The 25,356-nt window shown below is 41.9% G+C and overlaps 3 protein-coding genes and 1 long non-coding RNA gene across 7 annotated transcripts; 1 reads left to right on the top strand and 3 right to left on the bottom strand.

Moving 5' to 3' along the window:
* Positions 1-3,161: 3,161 nt before the first annotated feature.
* Positions 3,162-5,466, bottom strand: Cog8 (conserved oligomeric Golgi complex subunit 8). Its single transcript, XM_018004178.2, has 5 exons — positions 5,306-5,466; positions 4,765-5,240; positions 4,449-4,662; positions 4,208-4,386; positions 3,162-4,153 (listed from the first exon to the last, which is right to left on the bottom strand). The coding sequence occupies exons 1-5, from the start codon at positions 5,376-5,378 to the stop codon at positions 3,374-3,376; spliced, it is 1,722 nt and encodes a 573-aa protein (XP_017859667.1). The 5' UTR covers positions 5,379-5,466; the 3' UTR covers positions 3,162-3,373.
* A 2,619-nt stretch (positions 5,467-8,085) lies between these two features.
* On the top strand, positions 8,086-15,608 carry spz4 (Spaetzle domain-containing protein 4). The gene is made up of 3 exons (XM_018004176.2): positions 8,086-9,351; positions 13,370-14,667; positions 14,742-15,608. Exons 1-3 carry the CDS (start codon positions 9,301-9,303, stop codon positions 15,217-15,219), a joined length of 1,827 nt encoding a protein of 608 aa, XP_017859665.1. The 5' UTR covers positions 8,086-9,300; the 3' UTR covers positions 15,220-15,608.
* Positions 11,783-12,876, bottom strand: LOC149269991 (uncharacterized). Its single transcript, XR_016268876.1, has 3 exons — positions 12,781-12,876; positions 12,324-12,716; positions 11,783-12,255 (listed from the first exon to the last, which is right to left on the bottom strand). It is a non-coding gene; the product is annotated as an uncharacterized LOC149269991 (long non-coding RNA).
* A 25-nt stretch (positions 15,609-15,633) lies between the features above and the next one.
* Dlg5 (MAGUK family member discs large 5) lies at positions 15,634-24,973 on the bottom strand. 4 transcript variants are annotated; one of them, XM_089463368.1, is made up of 10 exons: positions 24,451-24,973; positions 23,204-23,311; positions 19,090-23,124; positions 18,661-19,032; positions 17,728-17,982; positions 17,444-17,663; positions 17,145-17,383; positions 16,853-17,082; positions 16,580-16,796; positions 15,634-16,516 (listed from the first exon to the last, which is right to left on the bottom strand). In XM_089463368.1, exons 2-10 carry the CDS (start codon positions 23,256-23,258, stop codon positions 16,413-16,415), a joined length of 5,727 nt encoding a protein of 1,908 aa, XP_089319494.1. In that variant the 5' UTR covers positions 23,259-23,311; positions 24,451-24,973; the 3' UTR covers positions 15,634-16,412. The 4 variants fall into 4 exon arrangements, with proteins under 4 accessions (XP_089319494.1, XP_089319495.1, XP_017859662.1 ...); XM_089463369.1 differs by having other exon boundaries at positions 24,571-24,973; XM_018004173.2 differs by having other exon boundaries at positions 24,658-24,973.
* Between the last annotated feature and the right edge of the window lie 383 nt (positions 24,974-25,356).

Genomic DNA, 25,356 nt, shown 5'->3' with positions numbered 1-25,356 from the left:
AAATAATATATATAAATGTTTAAATATATATATATATATATATATTTGTATTCATAATGCTTGTTAATTTCGCTTTGCAATCTGCAAAAACAAAGGTAACTTCACATTGTTTTCATTTAGGCATTTTTCCGGAAAACTTTGCTTTAAGCGTGAGAACTGCTTTGTTTTTGTTTAGCTCACCATTACAGCGCTAAAAATGAAAAAAAAAAATAATAATAATAATAATAATATGAATAATAATAATAATAATATTGTCAAATCGTGAATCTAATAGCTCTTGCATATCACTACAATTGATTCGATTTCAAGATAATTACCAAGTAGACCAACCACTTGAGAATTCAATGGCTCTAGGGTAAAATGAAATGAAGACAGTTACTTAAAAAAAATTTAGTTTTATGCCAAATCTATAATTATATTCCAATTGCTTATAAAACTGATTTCAAATATATAATATTCATCGTTATTTAACAAATCAAAATCTATAGGATTGCTTAGCCATATCATGGTCGCATTGAATGTCCTGGGGGCGCTGATTGGCATTGTCGTAATATCAGCTGACAACGACAATAAACCCAAATCAGTGACAGATATGCCGAAAAGAAAAAAGCGAAACAGAAAAAATAACTAAATTTATCAATTTCCAGCGAAACCCAAACTGAGTTTGAGCAAATCAGATGCTTGATGGCCCTGCGCCCTGACAAGAAGCGCGTCAAAGTTTCCTTTGCCGCAGGCAATAAACAGAAAGAAGGGGCGGAGGAGGTGTAGGAGGAGATGGAACCCGTGTATGTTTCGTGTTTATTTGAAAAATCGCTAAAGGATAACTAAAGGATTCCCCTAAGGGCATTTGGCGAGCACGCGAGTGATTTGTATGCGAATTTACATACGCACGCAGCGAGGTTCCGCCAAAAGGAGCTGAGAGAGCCCTATTGAAATCGAAATCCCTGGGTGTTTTCCAACTCGTTGAGCAGACCCAAACGTCGTCATCGCCCTCGAAGATTCCCATGCGTTGCGGTAATAATTTTTGCATACCGAATAGGCAAACGTGGCCAAATTGAATAGACGCAAATGAAAAGCCCCGAAGTGCCGTTGCCACTCAAGGTGCGCTAAGTACTAAATTTAATTTCTAGCTGCGATAGCAAAAACAATTTCATCTCATATGCGAATATGGCCAGAGGAGTAAACCACTATAGAACTTGCTTTTTCTTTTGCTTTTGCTACTGCTTTTCCTTTCTTTATTTATGTTTTTTTTTTTTTTTTTTTTTTTTTTTTGTGCGAAAATCAACCTGAATGGAATTGCCGTAGCCAAAAACTAAGAGACGCGGCCACACAAATTGCAAAATAAACGAACGCTTTTCAAAACGAAGCGAGCAAGCGTGTAAAAGAAACATTCAACTCTATCCCAAATGCCCAGCCCCCGCCCCCAGCCGCTCATACACCCCTGTACACCCTGCTGTGCATTCAATTCAATCAATCAATAAATGAACAAAAACGCGTATACGCAATGTTGTACGTGGTTGCAGCGCCAAATGTAACAAATGAGCCCCACCCACAGGGCGCCCACCCATCCATCCATCCATTCGAAACACTCACACAATCGCCAGCTGGTTGGCACTGCTTTGCAAATACCACAAAATCTATTTCGATTCGCAATCAAAATCGCAACTTCCATTTGCAGCAGGCAGCAGGAGCCGTGCAGCAGGCAGCAGGCAGCAGGAGCCGGGCAGCTGGCAGTAGGCCGCTTTTTGTTCCAGCCTAAAAGGTGGCACTCTCTGTTGTCCATTGTCCGCTGTCCACGGTCCGCTGTCCGCTGTCCGCTGTCCGTTGTCTGTTGCCCGTTACCCGGTTGCCCAATCGTGACCAACTTGTGCTTGAGTGCTTTCGTTTGTATTTAGTGGTGGACTTAAAAATACAGAAACGTCCGTTCACCCACAAAGGCCGTGGTCGTCAAACCGTCCATTCGTCCGGCCTCTGACGTTCAACGATAAGCCGCAGCCGTGTTCATTTCCACATCCACATCCCCATCCGCATCCGCATCCGCATGAGCGTCCATGTGCCTGCATTCAGTTGCCATGTTTTCCAATTTTCAGCACAGTGCATTCGCATACGCATTCGCATTCGCCATCGCCATCGCCATCGCAATCGCATTCGGATGCAGATTCGGCCGAGAGCAACAACAAAGAAAAATACTCGCACGGCTTTCTCCAAATTTAGTCATTGTACGCGAAATTTGCTTATAAACGTTTCCCGGTCGCCTAACCGCACTCAATCTGCCATGAACGGCCATGTCGGCGCTTCACGCACCACCTACGCAGCTACACCACTGCCAGTCCCACTGCCCAGTCCCCCTCTCGGATTTGGCGGCCCACTCTCTGATTGTGCAGGAGGTGGCATCAAAATATTATTCCACTCTCGCAGGCCTCACACACATATCCCAACTAAAATTCGCAACTCGTTTCATTGCGTTTACGTTCGATTGAGAGAAAACCAAGACCAACTAGAAATTAGCATCGTAATCGACTGCTGTAGACATTCCAACTGAGCTCTACTTAAAATTCATCAGTTGATCTATATTTTTAATTACTTCAATAAGATTACCCAATATTAAGCAAGAATATTATGGTAACCGACTCATTGATAAGACTATATAATTGATAGGACTAGATTTAAATATAAAATATTCCTTAAATAATCCAAGTCAATAGATAAGCTTAAGCGTGACTTAGTCTTTAAATTAAAAAAAAAAAAAAAAACATATTCTCAAGGTTTCCCAGTTCCCCAATACATAAGTGGGAATCTATTATTTTCGGATAATCCTTAGCAGGTGTCTGATGATACAAAAATAAGCCATGGTCTACCAACAATTGAGTTTCTAATTCTCTGGCTTCGAAATCTTGGAAAGTAAACCTAGCCAATATATGTTTTGAAAGTAAGGTTTTCATAGCCAGTATATATTCGAAATTTCACCAGAACCTATATAGTATATCTATGTGTTATATATTATATATTGCTATATATTTATATGGTATATATAATATAATCCAAACCTCTAATTTTCAATAACGATGAAATAGTTTGCAATATAACGGACAATCGTGCAGGACGGGCGGAAAAGTGAGCATTGTAAAAAATGAATATACTCTGAACAAGTATAAAAGAAATTGATTTCATAATAGCTTTAATATATGTATATATGTACGTATTATTTTATAAACAGTTAATGATAAATCATAATGTAAATTATTGCATCCCTCAATTTGATTGGAATAAATTACAGCCGCAAACATTTTTTGGGAATGAAGCCAAGGGCTCACACAAGGGTTTATAAATTTAAAAGTTAGATGATCTACATAAATAAAGATTTGGGCATGGTTTAGCCCTCTGTAGCAATTGGCGTAGGCTCTGTAGTAGCCAATGCAGCAGTGGGATGAATTAGAACTTTGCTGGGCAGCAGGTGCTTCAGGGGTTCCAGTATCTGAGGCTGCAGCAAGAACGTCAGCTGCTGCTGCTCCAGCTGCAGCAGGCTTATGCCAAGGTGCACCGTTATGGACTGGGGTGGGAAGACACCGTGGATGCAGCGCTGCACATAGGGCACCAGGTCGTAGGCGAAGCAGGAGCAGAGTTTGGCAAACGTCTCGCGCTCGTTGGGCGTAAAGGCCTGCTGCTCCTGGCGGTAGAAGGCGAGCACGCGTTGCGCCACCATTTGCAGCGAGCTCTGCAGGCAACAGGTGACATCGGTGGCAACGGCAAAGGGCGCACACAGGCGCAGCTCATTGAGGGCATTCAGATACCCGTTGCACAGCACCGCAAGTGGATAAAAGTCGAGCAATGTCTCGGGCGGCGCATACGATTCCACATCTCGTTCGCTGCCAGACAAGGCAGACGTATCGAGTTGCTTGCGCGTGTGCAGGCTCACTTTGTTGATCAGCGTGAACTTGTCCAGCTCCTTCTCAAAGTTCTCATTCACTTGCATAATGCTCGACTCGAACTTGTTGCGCACCACGCGCACGAAAATGGGCGCAATCAGTGCTCGAAAATCTGCACCCACACGACTGAAGGACAGCCCGAAATACATGCATTGCCCCAGAACTGTTTCAATCGAGCTGACGCCACGTTCCAGATCCTCCTCAAGTGTTAGCAGGAATGTATTTATCTAAAACAAGTTTATGTAAATTTATAAATATATTTGTAAAACAAATCAGCTTACCTTATTATGCAGCCAGGCCTCAAAGAGTCTGTTGCCATCGCAGGTGACTCCCTGCAGCTGCTTCAATGGGGTCGACTTGTTGCCGTGCTCCGCCTCCGGAAAAATTGCGCGATATTGCGTTATAATGTTGAACAGATTGATGCGCGTTATTTCGATGGTCTTTGTCAAGTGATGCTGAGCTATAAGATTATACTTGAATATCTTTATAACGGTCTTTAATTGGTGAATTACTCTAGCATACCGTCTGCTTTTGGTATAGCCTCCAAACACGATGTCAACCAAGCGTCGCGCGCCTGCAAAAACTTCAATTTCAACTCATTGTCGCCAAACGCCTGCATGCGTCGCAAATACCCCACAATTTGCAAGCATTTGGGTAGCTGCAGATCCAGGCGCAGCTGTGCCACTAGCTGCGCCAGCATCGTATGCCACAAAGCCTCGACTGAGCGCACAATACTCTGAAAAGAAGATAACATTGGTTAGAATGATCTTGTTGGACATATTGGACTAATAGATACGCTGCTCAAGGGAAGCAGAAATGCCTCTCTGCTCTTACTAACATTGACAACGGGTATAAGATGACCTTGATGCTGGCCCAAACGCTGGACGTAGCTAGCCAGCTCTAGCGCCTCTTCATAGCGACCTTCGCGTATGCAACGTTCCATTAGCTGCGGCAGCTCGAGTATCTCCAGCAGTTGAGCATTTTTGTGCAGTGTTATGCTGTTGAGACGCCGCTGCTCGGTCAGTTCAGCAGATTCGGCCAGAAATTCCTCACACTTGGCGCTGAAGGCAGGCAATTTGCCAATCAGGGTATCCACCTGATCCTCGGCCTTTTTAAATTCATTGAATATTGAACGAGAGTTCTCGGCTGTTGTGATGAATGTTTTGTAATTGGATATGGCCAGCTCTTGGGTTTGCTCCAATATGCGCTTCGTCTCGTCGGCCAGCCGCGTTTGCTCCTTCTTCAGTTGTTCCACCTTGCAGGTGCCCAATTTGGCCAAATATTTATCCAGCTCCGGATTGCCACGCAGATTATCTTGAAAATGTGAATAGACCAAGCTATGTGGGGTGTGTGTATTTTGATAAATTTCAAGTGCTCACCTGGGATTCCATTTGGGAATATTAATTTTAATACTCGTTCATTTTCCAAGTCCATACTTTCTGTAAATTCCATTGTAAATCAAATTGTTTCACTATTTATTTCTATTATTGTGTACAATTTAATATCGATAAGTCACCTGATAACAAGAATAGCCGCAAACTATCGATATAATTTTACTTTGCATGACAAAAGCTAGTCGATATACCATGTCGAGTCAACAACAAAAGCTAAACGATATATAATTATACCTTTTTCTAGACAGCCAATAACTTTCTGCTATAGCACACATATTTAAATTGTTAACGGCAGTTTAGAATTCAATAACAATTCGTGTTTTTAATTCACATAGGCATTCAGTCAAAATAACTAATAACTATTAAATATTATTATGTTTCGCCTGCAATGACAGCTCGCGTGTGTGTTCTATGTTGGAAAAATTTCTCTTTAAAGTTTATCGTGCGTCTGCTGCACCATTGATGCATTGGTGAAAGTAGAACATTTATTTGTCTATTTGCTGAAATTTTAAAACATAATCTGTATGTTAGACAGTCTACACCGTCAACGCCGTCCACGCCGTCTATGCCGTCTGCGTCTCACTGCATCTCGTAAGTACAACGTCGCAACGATGACGCTAATGAACTGAGTTGTAGTTGCATGGGAAGCAAACCAACCAGTCAGTCGCGCACTTTCATCTCGTCAGAACCAGAATCAGAATTAGCTTTGCCTCAGACATTTTGGCGTCGTGCGTCGCCACGTACATACATATGTGTGTAGTAAAGGAGACGTTAATGTTGCTGTAATCGTAAATTATAACCACTCCAGCGGTTAAGTTGCCGAAACTCGATAAAACGGATAAGGTCTAATGTAAACACTATTAAACAGGACTTTCAATACTTTGCGCCGAATATTCTATTTCTTATCTCGTTGCAACACTAAAGAAGAAAATACTTTTTTATATTTTGTTGATTATGCTTTTGAAAGGTGGCTTAGCCGTGTCTTTATTTCTACACTTTCACTTTACTCCAAATATAATGAAGTGTGGGTACACACAAATGCACACATTCGCATATACACGCTGAAGGTGCGTGCCTGAGTGTGTGTGTGCGTGAGTGAAGTAAATGTGAAATCATTGTGTGAAGAGAAACATATAAACACAATTATTAAGCTCAACGGTGAGTTACCCTTTATGTTCGCTTATGGGAGTCTATTAATAACAAATGCTAATGATATATATGTAACGATAAGTCAATATATGATAGTTAAATAATTTTTATTATTCCTGTGATTTTATTGCTAACTGAATTAAGATTAGCCAAAGAAGTTGTGCTTTTTCCTGTTAATCTAATTGCCAATCTGTCACTCTCGCTCTCTCCTATCCTCTCTCTTTCTTTATCGTTGTTTCAATCAGTCTTAAGATTAACAAATATAATTTCTTGTCGAACTTTTACTCTAATTTACTATCTTTCTTTTTCTCTATCTGTCTCACTCTATCTCTCCCTTTTGCAATGCGTATTAATGCGAATTTCGTGATCCCTCATCGCAATGTTAGCTAATGTAAATCAATATTAAAATTGAGTATCATATATAATAGATTATATCTTAGTGTGTATCACATTAATTTACGTTTTACTGAGACACGATAATCGAAGATGGCTCTCGCCGGCGTGCACATTAGATCTGCACGCAACTTGCTTGAATAAAATTATTTTCACTGCAGAGCATGTGAATATCTTAAAACAACAAAGAGCATTAATAGTTTTTAGCAGCTGTTAGACCGGCAGGCTTTGTGTTTGATTAGTGACAAACACGCAATGCAACAAAATATAGCAATAACAATATCAACAGCAACTACAACAACAGAAGCAGAAACAAGCGGCAGCAGCAACAGCACCACCAGCTCCAGCAACAACAAAGTTAAAGGCCACTACTGACCAGTGTTGCCAGGTTTTGAGACATAAAAATAGCAAAATCGTCTCTAAAAAATAGCTGAAAATAGCTAAACAAATTTTAAAATAGCTTACAAAATAGCTGAAACCTTTTATTTTTAAATGTTATTTAATAATGTTACAATTTGGTCCACATCCAAATCATCATCAGAATTATATTTTTGATTAACTGGAATCATGTTTAAATGGAATCATGGAAAATGTTTAAATTTTTTGCCCAAAGGCGCCAACCGCAGTTTTATGTTTTTTTGTCGCGGCATGCATTTTAATATCGTGCAATTTGGCAAAAACACTGCATTTGCAGTATATACAATACGCCCGCCTGTTGTCTGACTCATCCTCCTTAATCCAATTCTTAAATTCGGTGATTGTTTTCCAGGAATCATGAAATTTCTGCTTATATTTTTTATCCATCACATACAATTAATGCCAAGAAGCGCGCCAAGAAGAATTAGCGATGGTGTAAATTCACAACTGATAGTATAAGTACGATAAAGTCGTGGTGGTAGTATCGCGCAGATCATTACGTACAATTTGGGACTTAATCGAAAAATGTTTTTTTTTTTTTTTTTTGGCTTTAAATACTAAAATCAAATTCAAAATATTCGTTTGTAAAATAGCTAAATTTATAGCTAATAGCATTTTCAAAATTTTCATAGCTTTTAGGGTTCAAAAATAGCTAAAAATGCTATTAAATAGCTAATCTGGCAACACTGCTACTGACCTACTAAGCGGCGTCATCGTCTTCGCTGCTCGGCAAAACTCGGCACCAGCTCCAGCGCCAGCACGCCAGCACGAGTACCACCAACACTTGAAAAGAACAGCAACAATAACAGCAAAGCCGGCGTGAGGCGCAGTAGCAATCGTTGGTCGGTCGGTCGGTCGGTCGGTCGGTCGTGCCTTCGTTTCGTTTCGGAGTCGACCATCTGTGTATCTTCGGGGTTTGCGCTTTGCTCTCTCGTCGTGTCGTAGCTTTGTCATTGCGTGTGGCTCTTTGTGTGCCTGTGGTTTGTTGTTGTTATTTTGTTGTTTTTCATTTCTTTTTTCTTTTTTGCGCTGCTGCTGTTGCTGTCGTTGCTGCTGCTGCGCTCGCTTGTTTTTCAATGTTTGTTGTGTTTTGCTGCGCCCGCCCGACGCTAACGTTTCGAATAATAAATAAGAAAAAGTTTTCCTGCAATCGCAAAAAACAACCATAAAAAGCTGTAAAAATAACAACAATGGTGATCAATGGGACCAGCTGGGTGACACCCTGGAATAGTTAAATGTACCCTGAGGCTCTACAAAGTGAAAAACATAACTTGTACAACGGCCATTGTGTTCTTGCTTAATTTGTATATCAATTTTGAGTAAATAACAATAGTTGCTAATAATTTAAACTCTTCGTTTCGTGCTTATCATACCCATTTCTTGCTGATACACGAAGGGTATAGAAAGCGTTTTCGCTTGCGTCGCGGTTTGGCCGTCTTTCTGGCTCTGTCGTGAGTCGGGTTCCGATTTTACGGGTTGGCGGGGTCGGCACTGCCGCTGTCACCGTCGCCGTCGCCGTCGCTGCGCTGCCGCCGTCGTCATTTGCCGACTCCGCTTTGCGATGGCTCTTTCGCCTTAGCTCTTGACGCAGTTGCAAACGTGAGTGCGAAGCGTGTAAACGTGATTTGCTTTCAAGCTTCAGCTCCGACAGCGCTCTTGTGGTTTATGCGCGCCTGTTAATCCATCGGGCCAGATTGCTAAAAAAGTCGCTGAAAGCTGAATCGAAGCAAAATTGAATACGAGTGTGCACTGAAAATAGCTATTTCAGTTATTATGAATATTACGAGTGTCAATAATGTTCACAGAAGCCTCAAGCCGAATCGAAAGCTATATACGAGTACGTGTGTCAATATCCTGTGACTCTTCACACTGGCGATAGAACCAAAGCGCGAACCTATTGGGCCCAGGCCCCAAAAAACCAAGGCAAGTGTAGAATCATTGTGAAAATCCTTTAAAGAAATTTCTACAAGCCGCAATACTGTGTGTGTCAGTGTGTGTGTGACACAGAGTGAAGGTAATTAATGGATATTACAAAAATGGATAAGGGATTGCAAATTTCAAAACTAATAAAGGTAAATATCCATGAACGTGTAACCAGAAATATCGACGTAATTGATATATATTTGTAATTGATATATATTTGATACGGTATAGATTTCATTGTTTGTTAAATATATATAAGTATAGAATTCATTTTTTTTTTTTTTATCAGACAAGTAAAATTATTTTAGTCAGGAATGATCAAATAGAAGATATTTGGAGTGTTGAGCTAAGATATCTACATGTATATACATGAATGTGTACTTAAAGGAGTTGCTCTTGTTCTTTCCAAATTTGTAATTAATTATTGAATAATTTGAGATTCGGGTGTTCGAGATTAATCAATCTTAGTCCCTTATTAAAAATGGGAATTCTTTTCAATTTGGATAGAAATGGATTACTAAATTATATATATAATCTATATTTATAATCTGTTTAAATATAAGGTAATACCACATTTCTCTTTTGGTTATGTAACCCTATACTTATTCGATCATTTATGAGAGATGTGAAAAAATCAATTCATTTAACTGCGAAGGGAAAAATATAGGTTTTTTCATAGTCTCAAGTATTAAAGTTCAGCCAGATCGATAGATAGGCAGAGCTTTTGATTCTGATTAAGATTTTAGATATTTATTGTATTCCCTCATGTTAAATGTTAATACATCCCTCATTAGTAAAACAATATACCCTTTATAAATTTTCAATGGGTTCAGGGTATAAAACAGTATTACAAACCATGGAAAAAAAGTTCCGCTGCTGCTTTTGTTGATTCGTTACCGGTTGGGAGACATGAAAATAATAAAACAAAACACAAAAAATTTCACTTTCTTCGAGCGTTGACGGTTTGGAGCGATTTCTTAGTTAGGCGGTATACATTTGGTTTGTATTATACCTTCATATATATATTCGATTTTTTGTTTGTACGTCATTTGAATTTTGAGCGCGCCACAAAGAGCAAGAAGAAAACAAATGAAATATACTATTGCCAAATTTGAATACGAACTGTTTTGATAATGGCCTGCTTTTCCGGTAAGGCAGTTAAGTGAAATTTATGACGTTTCGATTTAGCAATAGTTTTATCTGATACATAAAATGTTCGAATTGGCGTAGCATATTTAATTAGCATTTGGAAATTGAAGAAGGCTCGAAGTGGCCTTACATTTTGGTTATCCCCGAGTTTCACCAGATGCTGGCGATGCTGCACTCGCCTGATCTCTGGCAGATGGCAATTAGTAAGCACAGAAACGGCAATAACCGAAACCAAATTTGGTTAAATGTAACATCAACTTCATTTGCAGTTGGCATTCTGAATTGATAAATAATTCATTCTTAGCCGCAGTATATGCCACAGCGATCTATGTCTGTCTGTACGTTTGTGTGTTGGCCACAGCAACTCGGCTACTCGGCAACTTGGCAACTTGGGGGAAATGAAGACATAAACGGCAAACGTCTCTCAGCTTCTCCAGTGGTCCAGCTCCAGCTGGACTCTCCAGCCAACTAGCCATCTATCAGGCGGTCAGCGCGCTGATGGAGGCTGCCTTTGGCAGCGTCTTCTTAGAAAGTCGCAATCCTAATCGCACTGACACATTAAAGTAGTTGCAATCGAGTCATGGAGTGACAAATGTCTTCCTCAATGCGACTTGACTTAATGGCCAATTGGACATATTGATTTGTTAGACTGCGCTGACAGCTGCCCAGCTGTCCAGCTGACCGTCCACCTGACTGTTGCTCCAATTTTCACATGACTTTTTCTCCACTTACATGGAAATATGACAATGTGTGTGTGTGTTTTTTTTTTCTTTTCTTGTCAGAGAGTTAATTTTAATCACTTAGATTTATTGATATAAACATAAAGCTCTAGCGAAAGCAATTATTGCTTTTGCTTTCCATTTCAGTTCAGAGGCTTTGACCCAATTCGTTGCTTTACTTAAAATTAATTTGAAACCAAGTTTGTTTCTTAAGTCTTTTGTTATGACCTCAACGAATTTAACAAGTGAGGTTATAACTCGTTAAATTCAAATTTAATATATTATTTGGCTTATTAATTTTCGCTTAATTAAAATTGTAAGTTAATTTGGTTGTTAATTGGTAAATTTTTTATTTTTTTTATATTAATTGCATATATTTATTTCAAATACTGATACTGATCGTTATTATTTGTTAAAATTTTTGTTTAACTTTTTGTTCAATTTTGCTTTTAGTTTTGTATCCCTAATCATTATTATTTCTGTAAATATTTTGTTTACACATTTTTTTTTTAAATTTTATTTTTGAATATTCAACTTTTTTTTTTAAGTATTATTTATACTTTTACGTTATCCTTTTTTTTATATAAATATTATGATAAATATTATTTTTAAGTATATGTATATATTCCTTAGCTTTATTATTCACTTTTAAGTATTTGTATTTATTTTATTATTATTTGTTTTACAAACTTCTTTACATATACAAGTTAATAATTTATTTTTATGTATTACTATTATTTTTTGTTTTTGTTTATTTTAATTTGTACTTATTTATTTATTTTTTATTTATTTATTTATTTTATTTTTTTTTAAGTTGTTTCATACATTCCCAATTTCTTTTAAAGGTCGTCGAAATTCTCATAATTGCTTAAATAAATTTAGTTGTAAGCGTCGACTGCGATTGAGTAAGTCCGTATTGGGACAGCATTACCTAACCAGTCGATAAAAGCGTTGCACAGACAAATTTACGTGTTAAAATTTACGTGTTAAAATTTCGGGGAAGGCATATAACACTTTCTATTCGACAAACGCAATAGAGGTGATTTATGCGAGTTGAACTATAACTAAATGGATAACAAATACGCGAAGCCAGGCGACAAACCAGTTTCGAGAGAGACCTAAAACGGAGCTCAGCACCTGAGCAATTGTGGATTAAAAATGCTGAATGTAGTTCAGCAAGTGCTCCTGAAAGGGAAAGGGAAAGTTGAAAGGGATCAATAATTGGTCCACTGTGGACGTTGATGATGTTTTACTTTTACTTGATGTTTAAATGCGCTCTCTTTTCCATCTCCTTCACTCTCTCTCGGTATTCCTCTCTCTTTCTGTATCCACCGTCCAGCATCTGTAAATCAAGGTAATTGCTGGCATTCTCTATGCTCCGACCATTCATTGCAGGCTGCCCGCATATGCAAATGCAGATGCACATCGATCATCGTTTCATGTCTGCTGCAGTTGGCACTGCGTGAAAGTAAAATTTGATGAGACTGAGCTAGAGACTTAAAGCAAGACAGAGATGGAGAGAAAGAGAGAGAGAGAGAGAGAGGCGAAAAGCTTGTTTGGATCGTTCCGCTTTTAAGTTTTTCGTCATGTTAGCCGTGAATTGTTTGCCAGAGTGAGAGCCAGCTAAGTGCAGTGCTCGCTTGGGTCTTGAAAAAGAAAAAATAATGGATTATTAAAAACTTTAGTTTCTTCAAATTTGAGTCAGAATACATTGGTCATGTTCACAGTATTTTTGATTTATTTTATTTTAATTTAATGTTCGTCGACTCGTCCGTAATTTTCTCGCTTTTGTCAGATACCTGAAATATATATTAATGTGCCTGATAAGTTTACAAGATTACAAGATTTTATATAGATCGACAGAATATAATATCCCCAAGCCGTTGCAGACGTGGTACAGCGACTTTTACTATATTTGGAAATTTATATTTCATATGGGTATTATTTCTCCAGCGTTCGAAGCCCTTGGTTTATTTTGAGTAATAAAAAAAAACATATATTGATGTATTTTCAAGATCATTGCCGAAAACCAAGGGTCTCGTACTCTATATGAAGAATATACCATTCTGGAGAATTATTATATGTATTAAATAAGTTAGGTAGTATTATATTAGTTAGTTGAAATACATTTCTCAAAATCAGCTTATATCATCCACAATTCTAGAGTAAGGATCCTAGAGAAAATTAAATTTAATATATATTATAATATTGGCAGGACAAACAAATTTAGCTGATTTTAAATAGTTAACGATTTAACAAAATTATTAATTTTTTTTTTTACTTTCTCCGTCACTTTCAGTGCGATTCGCGGCTGCTGCTGCTGCTGCTGTTGCTCATGGGCATTGTGAGCTGCTCGCAGGGCAGCAACAGCTTTGGATTTGACTCGGCCAACTCGTGCAGCCCGAACAGTAAGGTGTCGCGGCGTGGGCGTGCCCAGATGCTGGCGGCAATACCGTGCGACCTGGCCAAGCAACCGTTCTGTCATCTGCCGGGCTCGATTTATCCGTGGCACGCCGTGCGCCGGTTCGTGCACGAGAATCAGGGCCTGATGAAGCGCATGTATGGTGATGTGCGCCACATATCCATACTGCGCGATGAGATCCAGAATAATGAGGTCGTCGACGTGAACAGCATGGAGGAGGCAGCGCAGCGCTACTCCAAGATGCCGCGCGGCGCCAAGTATATGCTACATGGCAGGGATGCGGATCGAGATGAGTTCAGTAACTACAAAGGCAACGATGTGCTCATGGAGCCACATTTCCGGCCAGTGTCCACGACGAGTGCAACGACCACAACGACACCGACGACTCCAGCGACCCCAACGACTCCAATCACGACGAGTTTCTCGTCGACCGAGCCGACAGTGGCTGCAATTGTGCACCTGGGCGAGGAGCAGCCCAGCGTCGAGTCGAACAGTGTTTACGAGGTGGCCAATGCCACTGGAGGAACTGCAACAACGACAACAACAACATTAACAACAACAACAAAAGCAACGACGACGACAGCGCGGCCTAAACAAACGATCGCAGATGAGCTTCCACACGACAACATGAACAATATCGACAACCCACCGCCGGAAGTGGAGCAGGGCCCACGCAATTTCACGAGCAACCCTCTGCCTGTGACACCTGCCCCTGCCTCAAAAGCAACTGCCACACCGTTGTCCAGTCACAAGCAAAAGGTGAATGAGAATGCAACCACGACAAGTCCAGCTATAGATGGAGCAGCATCTGCTAGCAACACCACGGCGCAAACTAAGACAACAGCAGCAACACCAACTTCTTTTATAGCAGCAGCAACAACTGCAACACTCAGCAGCAACAGCAACAACATTAGCGGCAGCAGCTTAGTCCCACGCAGAAATGTGACTAAAACGATATTAGGAGCAACGACACCTGCCAGCTTTGCATCGCTCTTCTCGCCCACATTCACGTCGCTGATTGCGGACAAGCAGCGCAAGCCGGGCGGGCCGGGCGGCAGTACAACGTCGACTCCTGCCAGCGCTACGAAAGCTGGGCTGCTGCGCGAGGGAGGGCAGCTGTTCCAGGATGCCATGAAGCAGGAACCGATGGCTGTCACAAGCAATATGCGTGGAGTGTAAGTGCAATCGCCTATTGCTATCGATCAGTATAGCTAAATGGACTTCATTAATGTTCCTCTCCATTCTACAGCAATGCCTGTCCTGTCAAGGACGAGGTGGTCGCTCCGTTCTGGGCGAACAACACGCGTGGCGAGGTCCTGGCGCTGCTCAATCTGTACCCCTTCGAGCAGTACGTACACTGGGAGAAGTGCACCCAGGAGTTCAAGCAGATGTTCTGTCGCGACGGCTGTCGCTGCGAGCAGCAGTACCGGCTGCACCGCCTGCTGGCCTACGACCCGCACAACGAGTGCCGCGGCATCTTCTCCGACTGGTTCCGCTTCCCCTCCAGCTGCATATGCAAGTGCTACAATATCCCAATGGAGTTCCGTGCAACGTCGCGCAGTCCTCGCTCCGACAGCAGCTTTGATGCCACCCAGTCCCAGTCGCATCCTCAGCCCCATCTCGATCCAATTGATGCCGCCGAAACCGAGGTCCAGCGAGCTATCTATGAGCATGCGGCCGATCAGTGGTATCGGCCACGCGATGAATACGATTTCTTTGAGGGCTAGTTACGATACGATAGTTGAGTCCCTAAATATAATGAATAATGCAAAATGTCTTCGACTGAGTATATTGCTTTTCAACCTAGTCCCTCTAAATGTACAGTAGTGTAGCATCCCCAGATATAGCTGGAAGATAATATGACTTATTTCCGTAACCAACTGTAACTAACTTATACTAAATCTAGTTATGATTTAAGTTGCTAAAATATCTTAGATCTTCTTTTGTAGCCTAAGCAAGTCATTATGTTATTGTATATATAGACCAACATAATGTCTCTCCCAGCGAACATTGCAGAGCAAGTGTACCTAGAAATATCTATTAAACGACAGCGCAGAGCAACGTTTAATAGTATTGCATTTTATGATTAAGTGCGGCCATAATATACATATATTTTACACTGTAAATAAAGCGCAACGAAATAGACAATTTTGAAAAAATATTTATTGCAAAAATAGATATACGCGTAATAACACTCTTACGCAGATATGTAAGTATATTATGGATAAAATCGTTTATAATGTATTTAATACGTTTACATAATATACTTTTTGATTTAGGTATATTTGAATTATGTAGCATTAATTTTTCGCTAAAGGCATTTTCTGTATCAGTTTTTTACAATTACATTTTAAGTGATTTAATAATAGTAATAGCGTTTTATCAATGTCCACTTTGTTCATCGAATAAAGAATTTGAATCTGAATAATTATACCTAATTTTACAATTTTGATTTCTTTTCTTTTCCCAAAGTTGTTTGAAAAGTATTTGAACTAAGTAAGGCAATATGGTTGCAGTATTATAAAGCCAATTTTTCGATTGCCACACAATTAAATATATATAATATAAACAATAGAATTGAGTAAGGTTTGCACAAAATTTGATTTGAAACCCTACAGAGAGAATTTTGAAAACTCTCGTCCAGACGAACAACAATTATTTCACAAGTATTTAAGAATTACGTAAACTAGATCAGACATGGAAAAAAACATACAGAATACAGAATACGGCGCCCGTTTGCAAACGAAATATGTGGGCAAAATATGTGTTTAGCATAGACGACATTGAATACTCTATGTTAAGCGAAACGAATACAAAAACTTTGTATAATATTAATACGCACTCCAATACTATTATCATATATGTATATATATCTGCCAATCCTTAACTCTACATAAACCTCGCAACTCGATTAGTTGTGCTAGCCATTTGTTACAGGGACCCAGAGAAGTTTGTCTTGCTCCTTATCAACAGCATCCTTGATCTGTGTGCACATGTGTTTAATGCTGACTCCAGGAATTACGGCTATATAAGGGATAAAATATAATTATAATTTGAGCTAAGTTAAAGTTCAAAAACATTACTCACCGGATATATACTGTTTGTAGTCAAACTCCAGTTTCAATGCCCGCTCGTACATCTCCTTAGCTGCCTTGGCTGATATTTTGTCGGTGCCAAAGTCTCGAATATCGCGAATTTGTTTGGCCGACTTGAAGCGTAGCAACAAAACAATCGGATAAATTTGCAGTCGTTGCAGACGCTCCACCGCTGAGATCGACACATCCAGAATGCAATGACGCCGATCCTGTATAAGATATGAGTTATCTATATGTTCTTAATTTCCTTTCACTAGATTCTTACAATTTTGCACGCATTACTGATAGCTTCCACGGTGGTGCATTCGAACTTATTGCCACGTCGACGATAATCCACGAATATGTTCTCTTTGAGGCCCTCCTCCATCGCTTCCTGTGAACAGTCCATGGTCGTTACCTCGCACAGCTTGAACAAATTGGAAAAGTCTATCTTCAAGCGATCTATCAAGCACTCAGACAGTGGTCCAATGATCAATACTGGTCGACGTATTGGTGCTGTATTAAAGTGACATGAAATTAGCTATAAAAGGAATCATTAACAACAAATGTGGACTCACAGTCTAGAAGCTCAACCCGCTGATAGCTTAGGACGCCGCCATCGTCATTCAGAATGCCCGAGTCGGGAAAAAAACTCAGCTGAGTGTTGCTAAAGCTTGCTATCTCCGTTGAGTCGCGCGAGGAGCTTCGCTGGTTTTTCTTGCGCCGAAAAAATGATCGACGTGCTGATGTGCTGCCGCGTCGCGCAGTTCCTGTATCACAATCAACAACCTCGCCCGAACGCAACTCCTCCTCCACCCTTCAAGAGAAACGAAATCACTTAATAATGGGCCATCAAACAGTCTAAAGCAGGACTTACTTCATTTGGCTTGGAATGACGCCGCACTCCTTACGGTGTCCCATTGCATCTAGTTTCCATGCGCGCCATAGACCAAAGGTTCCATTGAAAACCGTATTATCCACATAAAGCACCTCGTCCTTGATGAAACGCAAGTCCTCCTCATTCAGTTCACCAACGCGATCAAACCCCACTCGTATGTAAAACGAATCGCCTGGTTTATCCTTGATTTGCTTGAGTGCTGCAAATAAAAAGAAATGATTTATGAGATTTGCAAAGTTTGATTATCCAAAAATACAACTTACTTTGCAATTTGTTCTGCACTAGCATGGTAACGGTGTCCGTGAGCTTCGAGATCTCATTGGCAGCCTGCTCGGCGGTGACTCCGCTCAAATCGACACCGTTGTACTCCAAAATGAGGTCACCCTTACGTATGCCGGCGTGATCCGATGGAGAGCCGGGTGCCACATCGTGCACATAGATTCCCACCTTGTTACCGCCAAAAAGCTTAATGCCCAGATTCTTCGACTTATCCATGTGCAGTGTGACAAAACGCAGACCTAAAGACGAAATATTCAAATTGAACATTAAAATGGATTATTGACTGATATATAGTAAAGATGTATTTTTAAGAATTGAGTATAGTTGGATTACGGGAATGTAAGCTTGACTTATATTAGTTTCTTATTCGTAGCTTTTAAAATAATATATAATTATAAAATGATGGAAATCAAAGGAGTATTAGCTTCACTAAACGATATATGTAATAGTATGGTATATTCAGTATGTAGTTTCACTAAAAAATCGTTTCATAACAAATAACAATTAAGGTTTATGGTAAATTCAACTAACTTATTTCCTAGTACCCCATGCGTAACATTTGAATATAGTTATTTGATTCCTATCTGTTACAATGCTTATAGCAAATAAGTATAGTTCCATTAAAAGGAAACTTAGTTCTACCAACAAAATCTGATGCAAGTCAATGATAATGTACAGGCGATGATAATGTATGCTTAAGATTTGTAGCGAAAGCCGCCCGACTCCAGATATAAGACTAAGACTAAGAGCTTAACATTTGCTTTCCATTTTATCAACTAATTAATTAATGTACTATATATACCAATTAATATAAGAATTATATTTAAAGTAACTAACCTAGTCTTAGCATTTACTTTCCATTTTATCAACTAATTAATTATATACTAATTAATATACCATTATTTAATATAACTAACCTTCTGTCGACACTGATGTCGCAGCTGATGGCAGACTGATCTTGGTGTCCTCGTCGTAAACGGTCGAAGTGGCCGAGGCAGTTGTCGTGGTTGTTGTAGCCGCCGATGAGGGCATATCTTGGCTACTGCTAATATCCGATTGATTCTCCAGGCTGTCAGTGAAGCTCTGATCCTTGATGGACTGATGGGAGAGCGGGGCACGTGTAACGGAGACCGCGGACGGAAGCAGAGAGAGCGGCTGCATCGGCAGTGTCGTTTGCACACTGCGAGCCGGCGGTCGCGGTGAATTTCTGGGGGTCGGCGAGCCCGAGTGATTAAGAGGAGATTCTGGTTCCAGATTGTGTATGCCTTCGTACTCAGTTGAGTGAAACTCTGCAAGACAACTCAGTTAGCGATACTTAGATAAGAGAAGTTATTGTGTTTACTCACTCTCTGGATTATACTGCACCAGCATTGTGAAGGAGTCACCGCACTGTCGCAGCACATTGGCGGCTATTTCATTGGTGGCCGCACGCATATTGATGCCACATACTTCCAAGAGTTGATCGCCCACCTGGAGACCGGCACGCATTGCGGTACTCTTGTCGGCAACAGTTGACACGAAAATACCGCCTCCATTGTTGTTGCACTGTATGGTAATACCTAGCGACTTATCGCGCTTGTCGATCGTGACTCTTCTAAGGTCTCCAGGGCATAAAAAATCCGAGGCAACGTTCGAGTTCCGTTTGCCACTGCCACTCGGCCCGCCGTGGCTCAGCACCTCTACGTGTACCTGCGGCATCGGCGAGCCCCTTCCGCTGCCTCCGCCGCCGCCTCCACCGGCCACGCCCCCATTGATGCTGCTCACATTGCCTGCATAGTTGGTGTGCAGCGACGAGCTCATCAGCGATACGGGCACCCCTGTGCTGCCGCTGGTGGCGTAGTGATGGTCAATGGATCCGGAGCTGTTCTTGACCAGGCTGCTGCTGTTCTGCCTGTTGCTGGCCACGCTGGGATTCGACGGAATGCGCAGGCGCTGATTGTCTTTCTTTCGCGGAAAGGTTCCGCCCTCGTAAATGACGCCATTCCCCGACCCCACGACGCCGGCCAGACTGTACGGGTAGTGCGACTGCGGCTGACTGTAGTCGATGTACGGCGGGTGCTGGAGGTGCTGATGTGGGTGTGGATGCTGCTGCTGTTGCTGCTGCTGCGTGTGCTGACCCGGCACAAAGTCCAGATCCGTCGGTATGCCAATGGTGCTGTTGTTGCTCGTGTTCTCCAGCTGTGCCGCCTGCGGCGCCTGCAGTATCGACGCCATCGTCGACGGCGGCGGCGAGGGCAGCGTCAGGGGACTAGAGCGTCGCATGTAGCGCTGTCCATGACTGCTGGGCTGAAAACTGGGAAAGAGTTGCGTGTGCCGATTGCCCACCGTCGCCATGTGCGCCTGATGCGACGGCAAATAGTTGTGTCCGCCGGAGACGAGGATGCCGGAGCCGATGCTCTCGCTATCGCTGGGATACTTGGGCACGTGCTTCGGAGGCATAGGCGGCACATTGCGCTTCCTGTAGACATTGGACTCGCTGATCGGCGGACTCTTAGCCGACAGCATGGACTCAATTGAGTTTTGTGACTTGAGCGAGATGATGTCCACGGGTCCGCCCGAACTGGAGCCAGCCGAGCCGCTGCCGCCCGAGACACGAGGCGGCGGGTGGACTGGCATGAATGTGGCGTTCACCTTGGGCAGTGGCAGGGGCAGTGGTGGCGCCGGCTGCTGAAACATGTCGAACATCTGTTGCTTGCGGGTCGGAAACTCTCCGGCAGCCACCGCCGGGACGACCTGCTGCTGTGCCTGCTGGCCGCTCGTTTTGGGCTGGTAGAAATCCCCGCCGCTGGGCGGAATATTCAGCGAGAACCGGTGTGGGTTGTGCGAGCGGATGGAGCGCTCTTGGCCGTGCAGCTTCACCCGGGCATTGGCACCCATTAGCGGTGCGGGCCGCTGCATCGGCGACTGCTTGTCCTCGGGCGAGGTGGGGACTACGCCCCCATATAGTGAATGCCGCGGATAGGTAACGCCCACATTGCCGGGTTGAAAGAGTGTGGAGGCCACGTTGCTAACGGGATTTGAGTTGCGATTGGGATGCGTTTTGATCGCGCCGCCATTCAGATTGCGCGGCTTCGACAACTGCGGCGGCAGCGGCGGCGGAGGCAGCTCCTGCAGCTGCATTGGCGGCTTCGACTCCGTCTGCTCCACGACATCGTCGTCCTTGTCCACATTGATGGGCCCGGCGGTGAAGAGCGACATCAGCGCACGCTTCTTCTCGCCCCCACGCTGGACAATGGTGCCTGTGGGATTTTCGTGCGAGATGTTGGTGCGGGGCCAGGTGCCCATGCTTTTAGCCTCCTTTTCGCCCTTTTTGCCGCGCTTGTGGCGCTTGAAGAGATTCTCTTTGCTCTTCTCCGAGCTGTTCTCGCTCAGCACCGAGTCTAGCGCCGCAATGGCCACGTCGTGCTCCTGCTCGAAGCTGTCGTCGGCCGTGCCCGGTTTACTGAACTTGAGTTTGCGTAGAAAGTCTGCGAATTTGGACGGATGTTTGGCGGCGCCACTGCCACCGCCACTGCCACTGCCGCTAGCCACTCCGCTGCTGCTATTCAACTGCTGCATGGAGTCGATGGAGCTGTCTGTCTGCGCCGACGAGCTGGTCATGCGGCAATGGGCGTCCGACTGCTGCTCCGGCACATACTTCAGGGCAAATATGTTGACTGTGTCGGTGTTGAGCAGCTGCATCACCTCATCGATGGACTGCAGCGAGTCCATTGATTTGTTATTAATACTCAGCACGCGATCCCCCACATCCAGCTCCGGCTCGTAGAAGGCCAGTGAATTGGGTTCGATCTTGGCTATGAACACGCCCATATCCAGCTGCAGTCCGATGGCATCGCGGCCGTTGTTCTTCAGCTGCACCGCGTACGAGTGCCGCTTGCTGTGCCGGGTGCGGGAGACGAGCAGTAGGCAGCGGGGCGCACAGGCGCGTATCTCGTCGAGAACCATGCGCTTCGACAGTCCCTGGCACTCCAGGTTGTTCACCTTGCAGATAACATCGTTGATTTTCAGCTTGCCAAACGCCGACGAGCTGTTAGTGACTCCGCAGACCAGCTGACGCTTGTTGCTGTCATCGAGGATTATGCCCAGATCCGAGTCGTGGTAGTTGCACAGTTCGATTTCCAGGAGATCTTCGCCGCTCTCAAAGCTGCTCAGGCGGAAGCTGCGACGCGATGCACTGTCGAACGGCGTCGCTGGTGTCGAAATTGTCTGGCTCTCCAGCTGCTCCTTGAGCGCATCGATTTTCTTCTGGGCCTCATCCTTTTGCTTCTTGATCTTCTCACTGTCGCGAATGGCCATTAGCAAATCGGATATCGCCTTGTCTCGCTCCTTGCGCAGATTATCGCAGAGCGTCTTCACCGAGTCACGCTCTTGGACGATCTTCTCCCGCTGTGAGATGGCCCAGTCTCGCACGCGTTTCGCCTCCTCGGCGTCTTGCAGTGCGCGCTCGACTTCAGATTGAGCCTTGTCCAGGCTCTTGCGCAGCTTTTCCAACTCCTCCTTGCTGTCATTGCTGAACTCCTTGGACCAACTGCTTTCACGTGACTTCAGGAGATCTCTTTTCTTGTGCTCGGCGTTTGCCAACTGCAACGATTTCAATTCGCTCTTGTATACGAGCTCATCTTTCTTGAGACGATCGATCTCCTTGTTGGCCAGCGCCAGGTCATCCGACATCTTTTGATGCTCCTGCAACACGTTGTCCTTCTCAGAGAGGAGCTGATTGAGTTCCTCTGTCAATGAAACGACGTGCTTCGTCTCCTTGGACAGCAGAACTTTTAATGTTTGATTCTCTTCTCCGCGCTCTCGATAGAAGTTGCGCTCCTTCTCCAGCTCAATGTAGGATTTCTTGTACTTCTCTCTCTCCATAGCTATCAAATTGCGCTCCTTCTTCAATTCGGCCAGCTTCTCGCTACTGTTGCAGCTGCCATCGCAGGGTGTTTGCATTTTACCGTAGTAGAACGCATTGCTGCCGGGCGTCGACGACTGCGAAGCTGATGGATTTCCATTGTTTTGATTCTGATTCTCGAGCAGCATCAATTTGTGTTTTAAACGGGCACTCTCGGCCACAATATCCGTATACTTGTTGCGATCAGCCATGTAGTGCTCCTGATAGAGATTTAGCTGTGTGGCGAGCTCATCACAACGCCGCTCCGAGTTTGAATGCTGATGCCGCAGCGTGTTTAGGTCGCACATCGCCGACTCGTACTGCGACTGCAGTAGTTCGTATTTCTTTCCGTTGCCACCAACTCCTCCTCCGCCGCCTACGTTGTTGACCGCCTTTGTTGGCCCATTGTTGTTGGCCATATTGGCAGCCGTTGTGCTACCGCTTGAATTGGAAGGTGGCCGCAGTGTATTATCATAGCCCGCATATTCCGAACTTTCTTCTGCAATTATTGTGAATCCAATGAGAAAATTTATTTAAAATAATCCTTGAATTCATTCAAAATAATCATGAAAGCTCACCTTCCTGACTGCTTGTGCTGGTCAACGAAAGGTCACCAGATGCCATTTTCGCCATCACAATATCATTTCATCTTTTTCCAATATGCAATAGTTAGATTTGAAGTTAAGCTGAAAGCAAACATTTAGTTAATTTAATTAGATACAATTTAAAATTTCAATTGTCTTATTGCTCTAGACTCTAGATTTATCTGTTCTGTTTAAGTCTAAGATAGAGTTATACTATATGTCTAGTCTCTGTAAAATTTGTTGGTTTATTAAATTTAGCTTATGGATGCAGCAATAATTAGATTTATTGTTCATTATAATGCGCATTTATCCTGCCTATTTAAATTGTTTTCTATTAATTTTCCCTTATTATGATATAATATTAAATAATTTTTAATTCATTTATTTATTTATTTAATTTTTTTTTAAATTTATTTTGTTATTTTTATTTTATTTTATTTTATTTTATTTTATTTTTTTTTTTTATTTTTTTTTTTTTTTTTTTTGAAGCAATAGAATTTTATTTTATTTATGTTATCTTATCCTGTTTATCCTGTCTATTATTTTATTTTATTTATTTATTATTATTATTTTTTTTTTTTAATTCAATAATTTCATAATAATTATAAAACAATGAAATTTCCGGTTACAGCGGACAGTAAAAAGCCAAAGACTATGCAAACTGAAGACTTAATGGAGTAGCAGAAGCTTTAAACTAGCTATAAAGCTAGTTAAGCTTTTAAAAGGCTAATGACTCTAATATCGCTAACTGTTGTTGCTGCTGCTGCTGTTGTTGTTGTTGCGCAAATTGAATGCGCGGTGTATCTCGTAAGTAAGCACAAAAAGTGGGAGAGCGGCGACAGTAACTAACTAAAAGAATTAATTGAGTCAGCCAAGCAGAAAGTGTAAATTAAACGCACTACGTGCACTCCCAATCGAAGAGAAAAAGTTGGCGTATAGTAGAAAAAAGGAAAAATGTGAGAGTCAGAGAAAGAGAGAGAGATACACATCAGGAAATTTTGCCAATTGGAGTGAGCGTTATGGAATAAACATATGGACATCATATATATGTGTGTGTATATGAATGCATATATGAATATTCGTTTTCGTGTACATGTATGTATGTATGCATGTGTGTTGAAACACATACACAGCCGCATACGCAAACGCAACAAATGAATGAAAACGAACGACTACACCCCATTTCAGCCCCTGAGCTTAACTTAACGATGAGGATGCGAATGCGCAACTGGCAAGTTTACCTTTTAGATATGTTACAATATTTAATAATTACAACAACAAGGCGAATCAGGATATTAAATAGACTAAAGGTCAAACTCCGAAAGAAAAAATATTTTTTTGCATTGCCCACACACACACACCTTCACACCCACAACATATGTTGAAAATTATCTTGAAAAATAAATTAGAAATCACAAATACAACGAAAAAAAAACGTAAAAAACAACCTTCAGATTTTAGACAGTGCAAACGTCACTTCTTTATTTTCACTCTATGTTCGTTTCATTACTTTAGGTGGAGATCGGATCTTGGTGGCCGATTAAGCGGCCTGTTGGCTCGATTTTTATCACTTTCTGTTCATTGTTATTTTTATTTACTTAGCTTCCGACATTCACGTTTCTTAATCAGATTAATATTGTATTTTAAATAAAGTAATTTTATTTCAACGAAAAGAAATATTAAATAAAAATAAAAAAAAATTTCACTGCGAAAGTTGCAGTGCGACCGTATCTCCCGAAACCGAAATACTGATATCCGATTCATCTACGAATATATTTATCAGAAAAATACCAATTCGTCTAAAGCATAGCTCACATATGAAGTTTGGGGTATTCCGTGAAATGTTGATAGGTAGACGTGTAAAATATTATGCCATATTAATTTTACTGTTAATGTGCTGATTTAAAAAAAAAAAATATGTTGATTCTTTTTGCTTTTTTCTTAAACATTTTCAGTCACACATTGTTTTTGTTGGCATAGATATCTTGAGTGATGACTGCTCCTCCCGTTAACAGAATGGTTTTCTGTTAAAAAATAGTATTTTCGTTCCAAGTGTTGCCTTTTTGGTATTTTTAGTGCCAACTGTTACCAGTATTTTTAGTTACTAATTTATGCTAGTATTATTTGTAGTCATTTTTGATTTGACC

Source organism: Drosophila arizonae, chromosome 3, assembly GCF_054131065.1.
Source record: "Drosophila arizonae isolate 15081-1271.41 chromosome 3, UAZ_ARI_1.0, whole genome shotgun sequence".
NCBI lineage: Eukaryota > Metazoa > Arthropoda > Insecta > Diptera > Drosophilidae > Drosophila > Drosophila arizonae.
The sequence above is the reverse complement of the archived record's forward strand: the minus strand, read 5'-3'. Positions and strand labels throughout refer to the sequence as shown.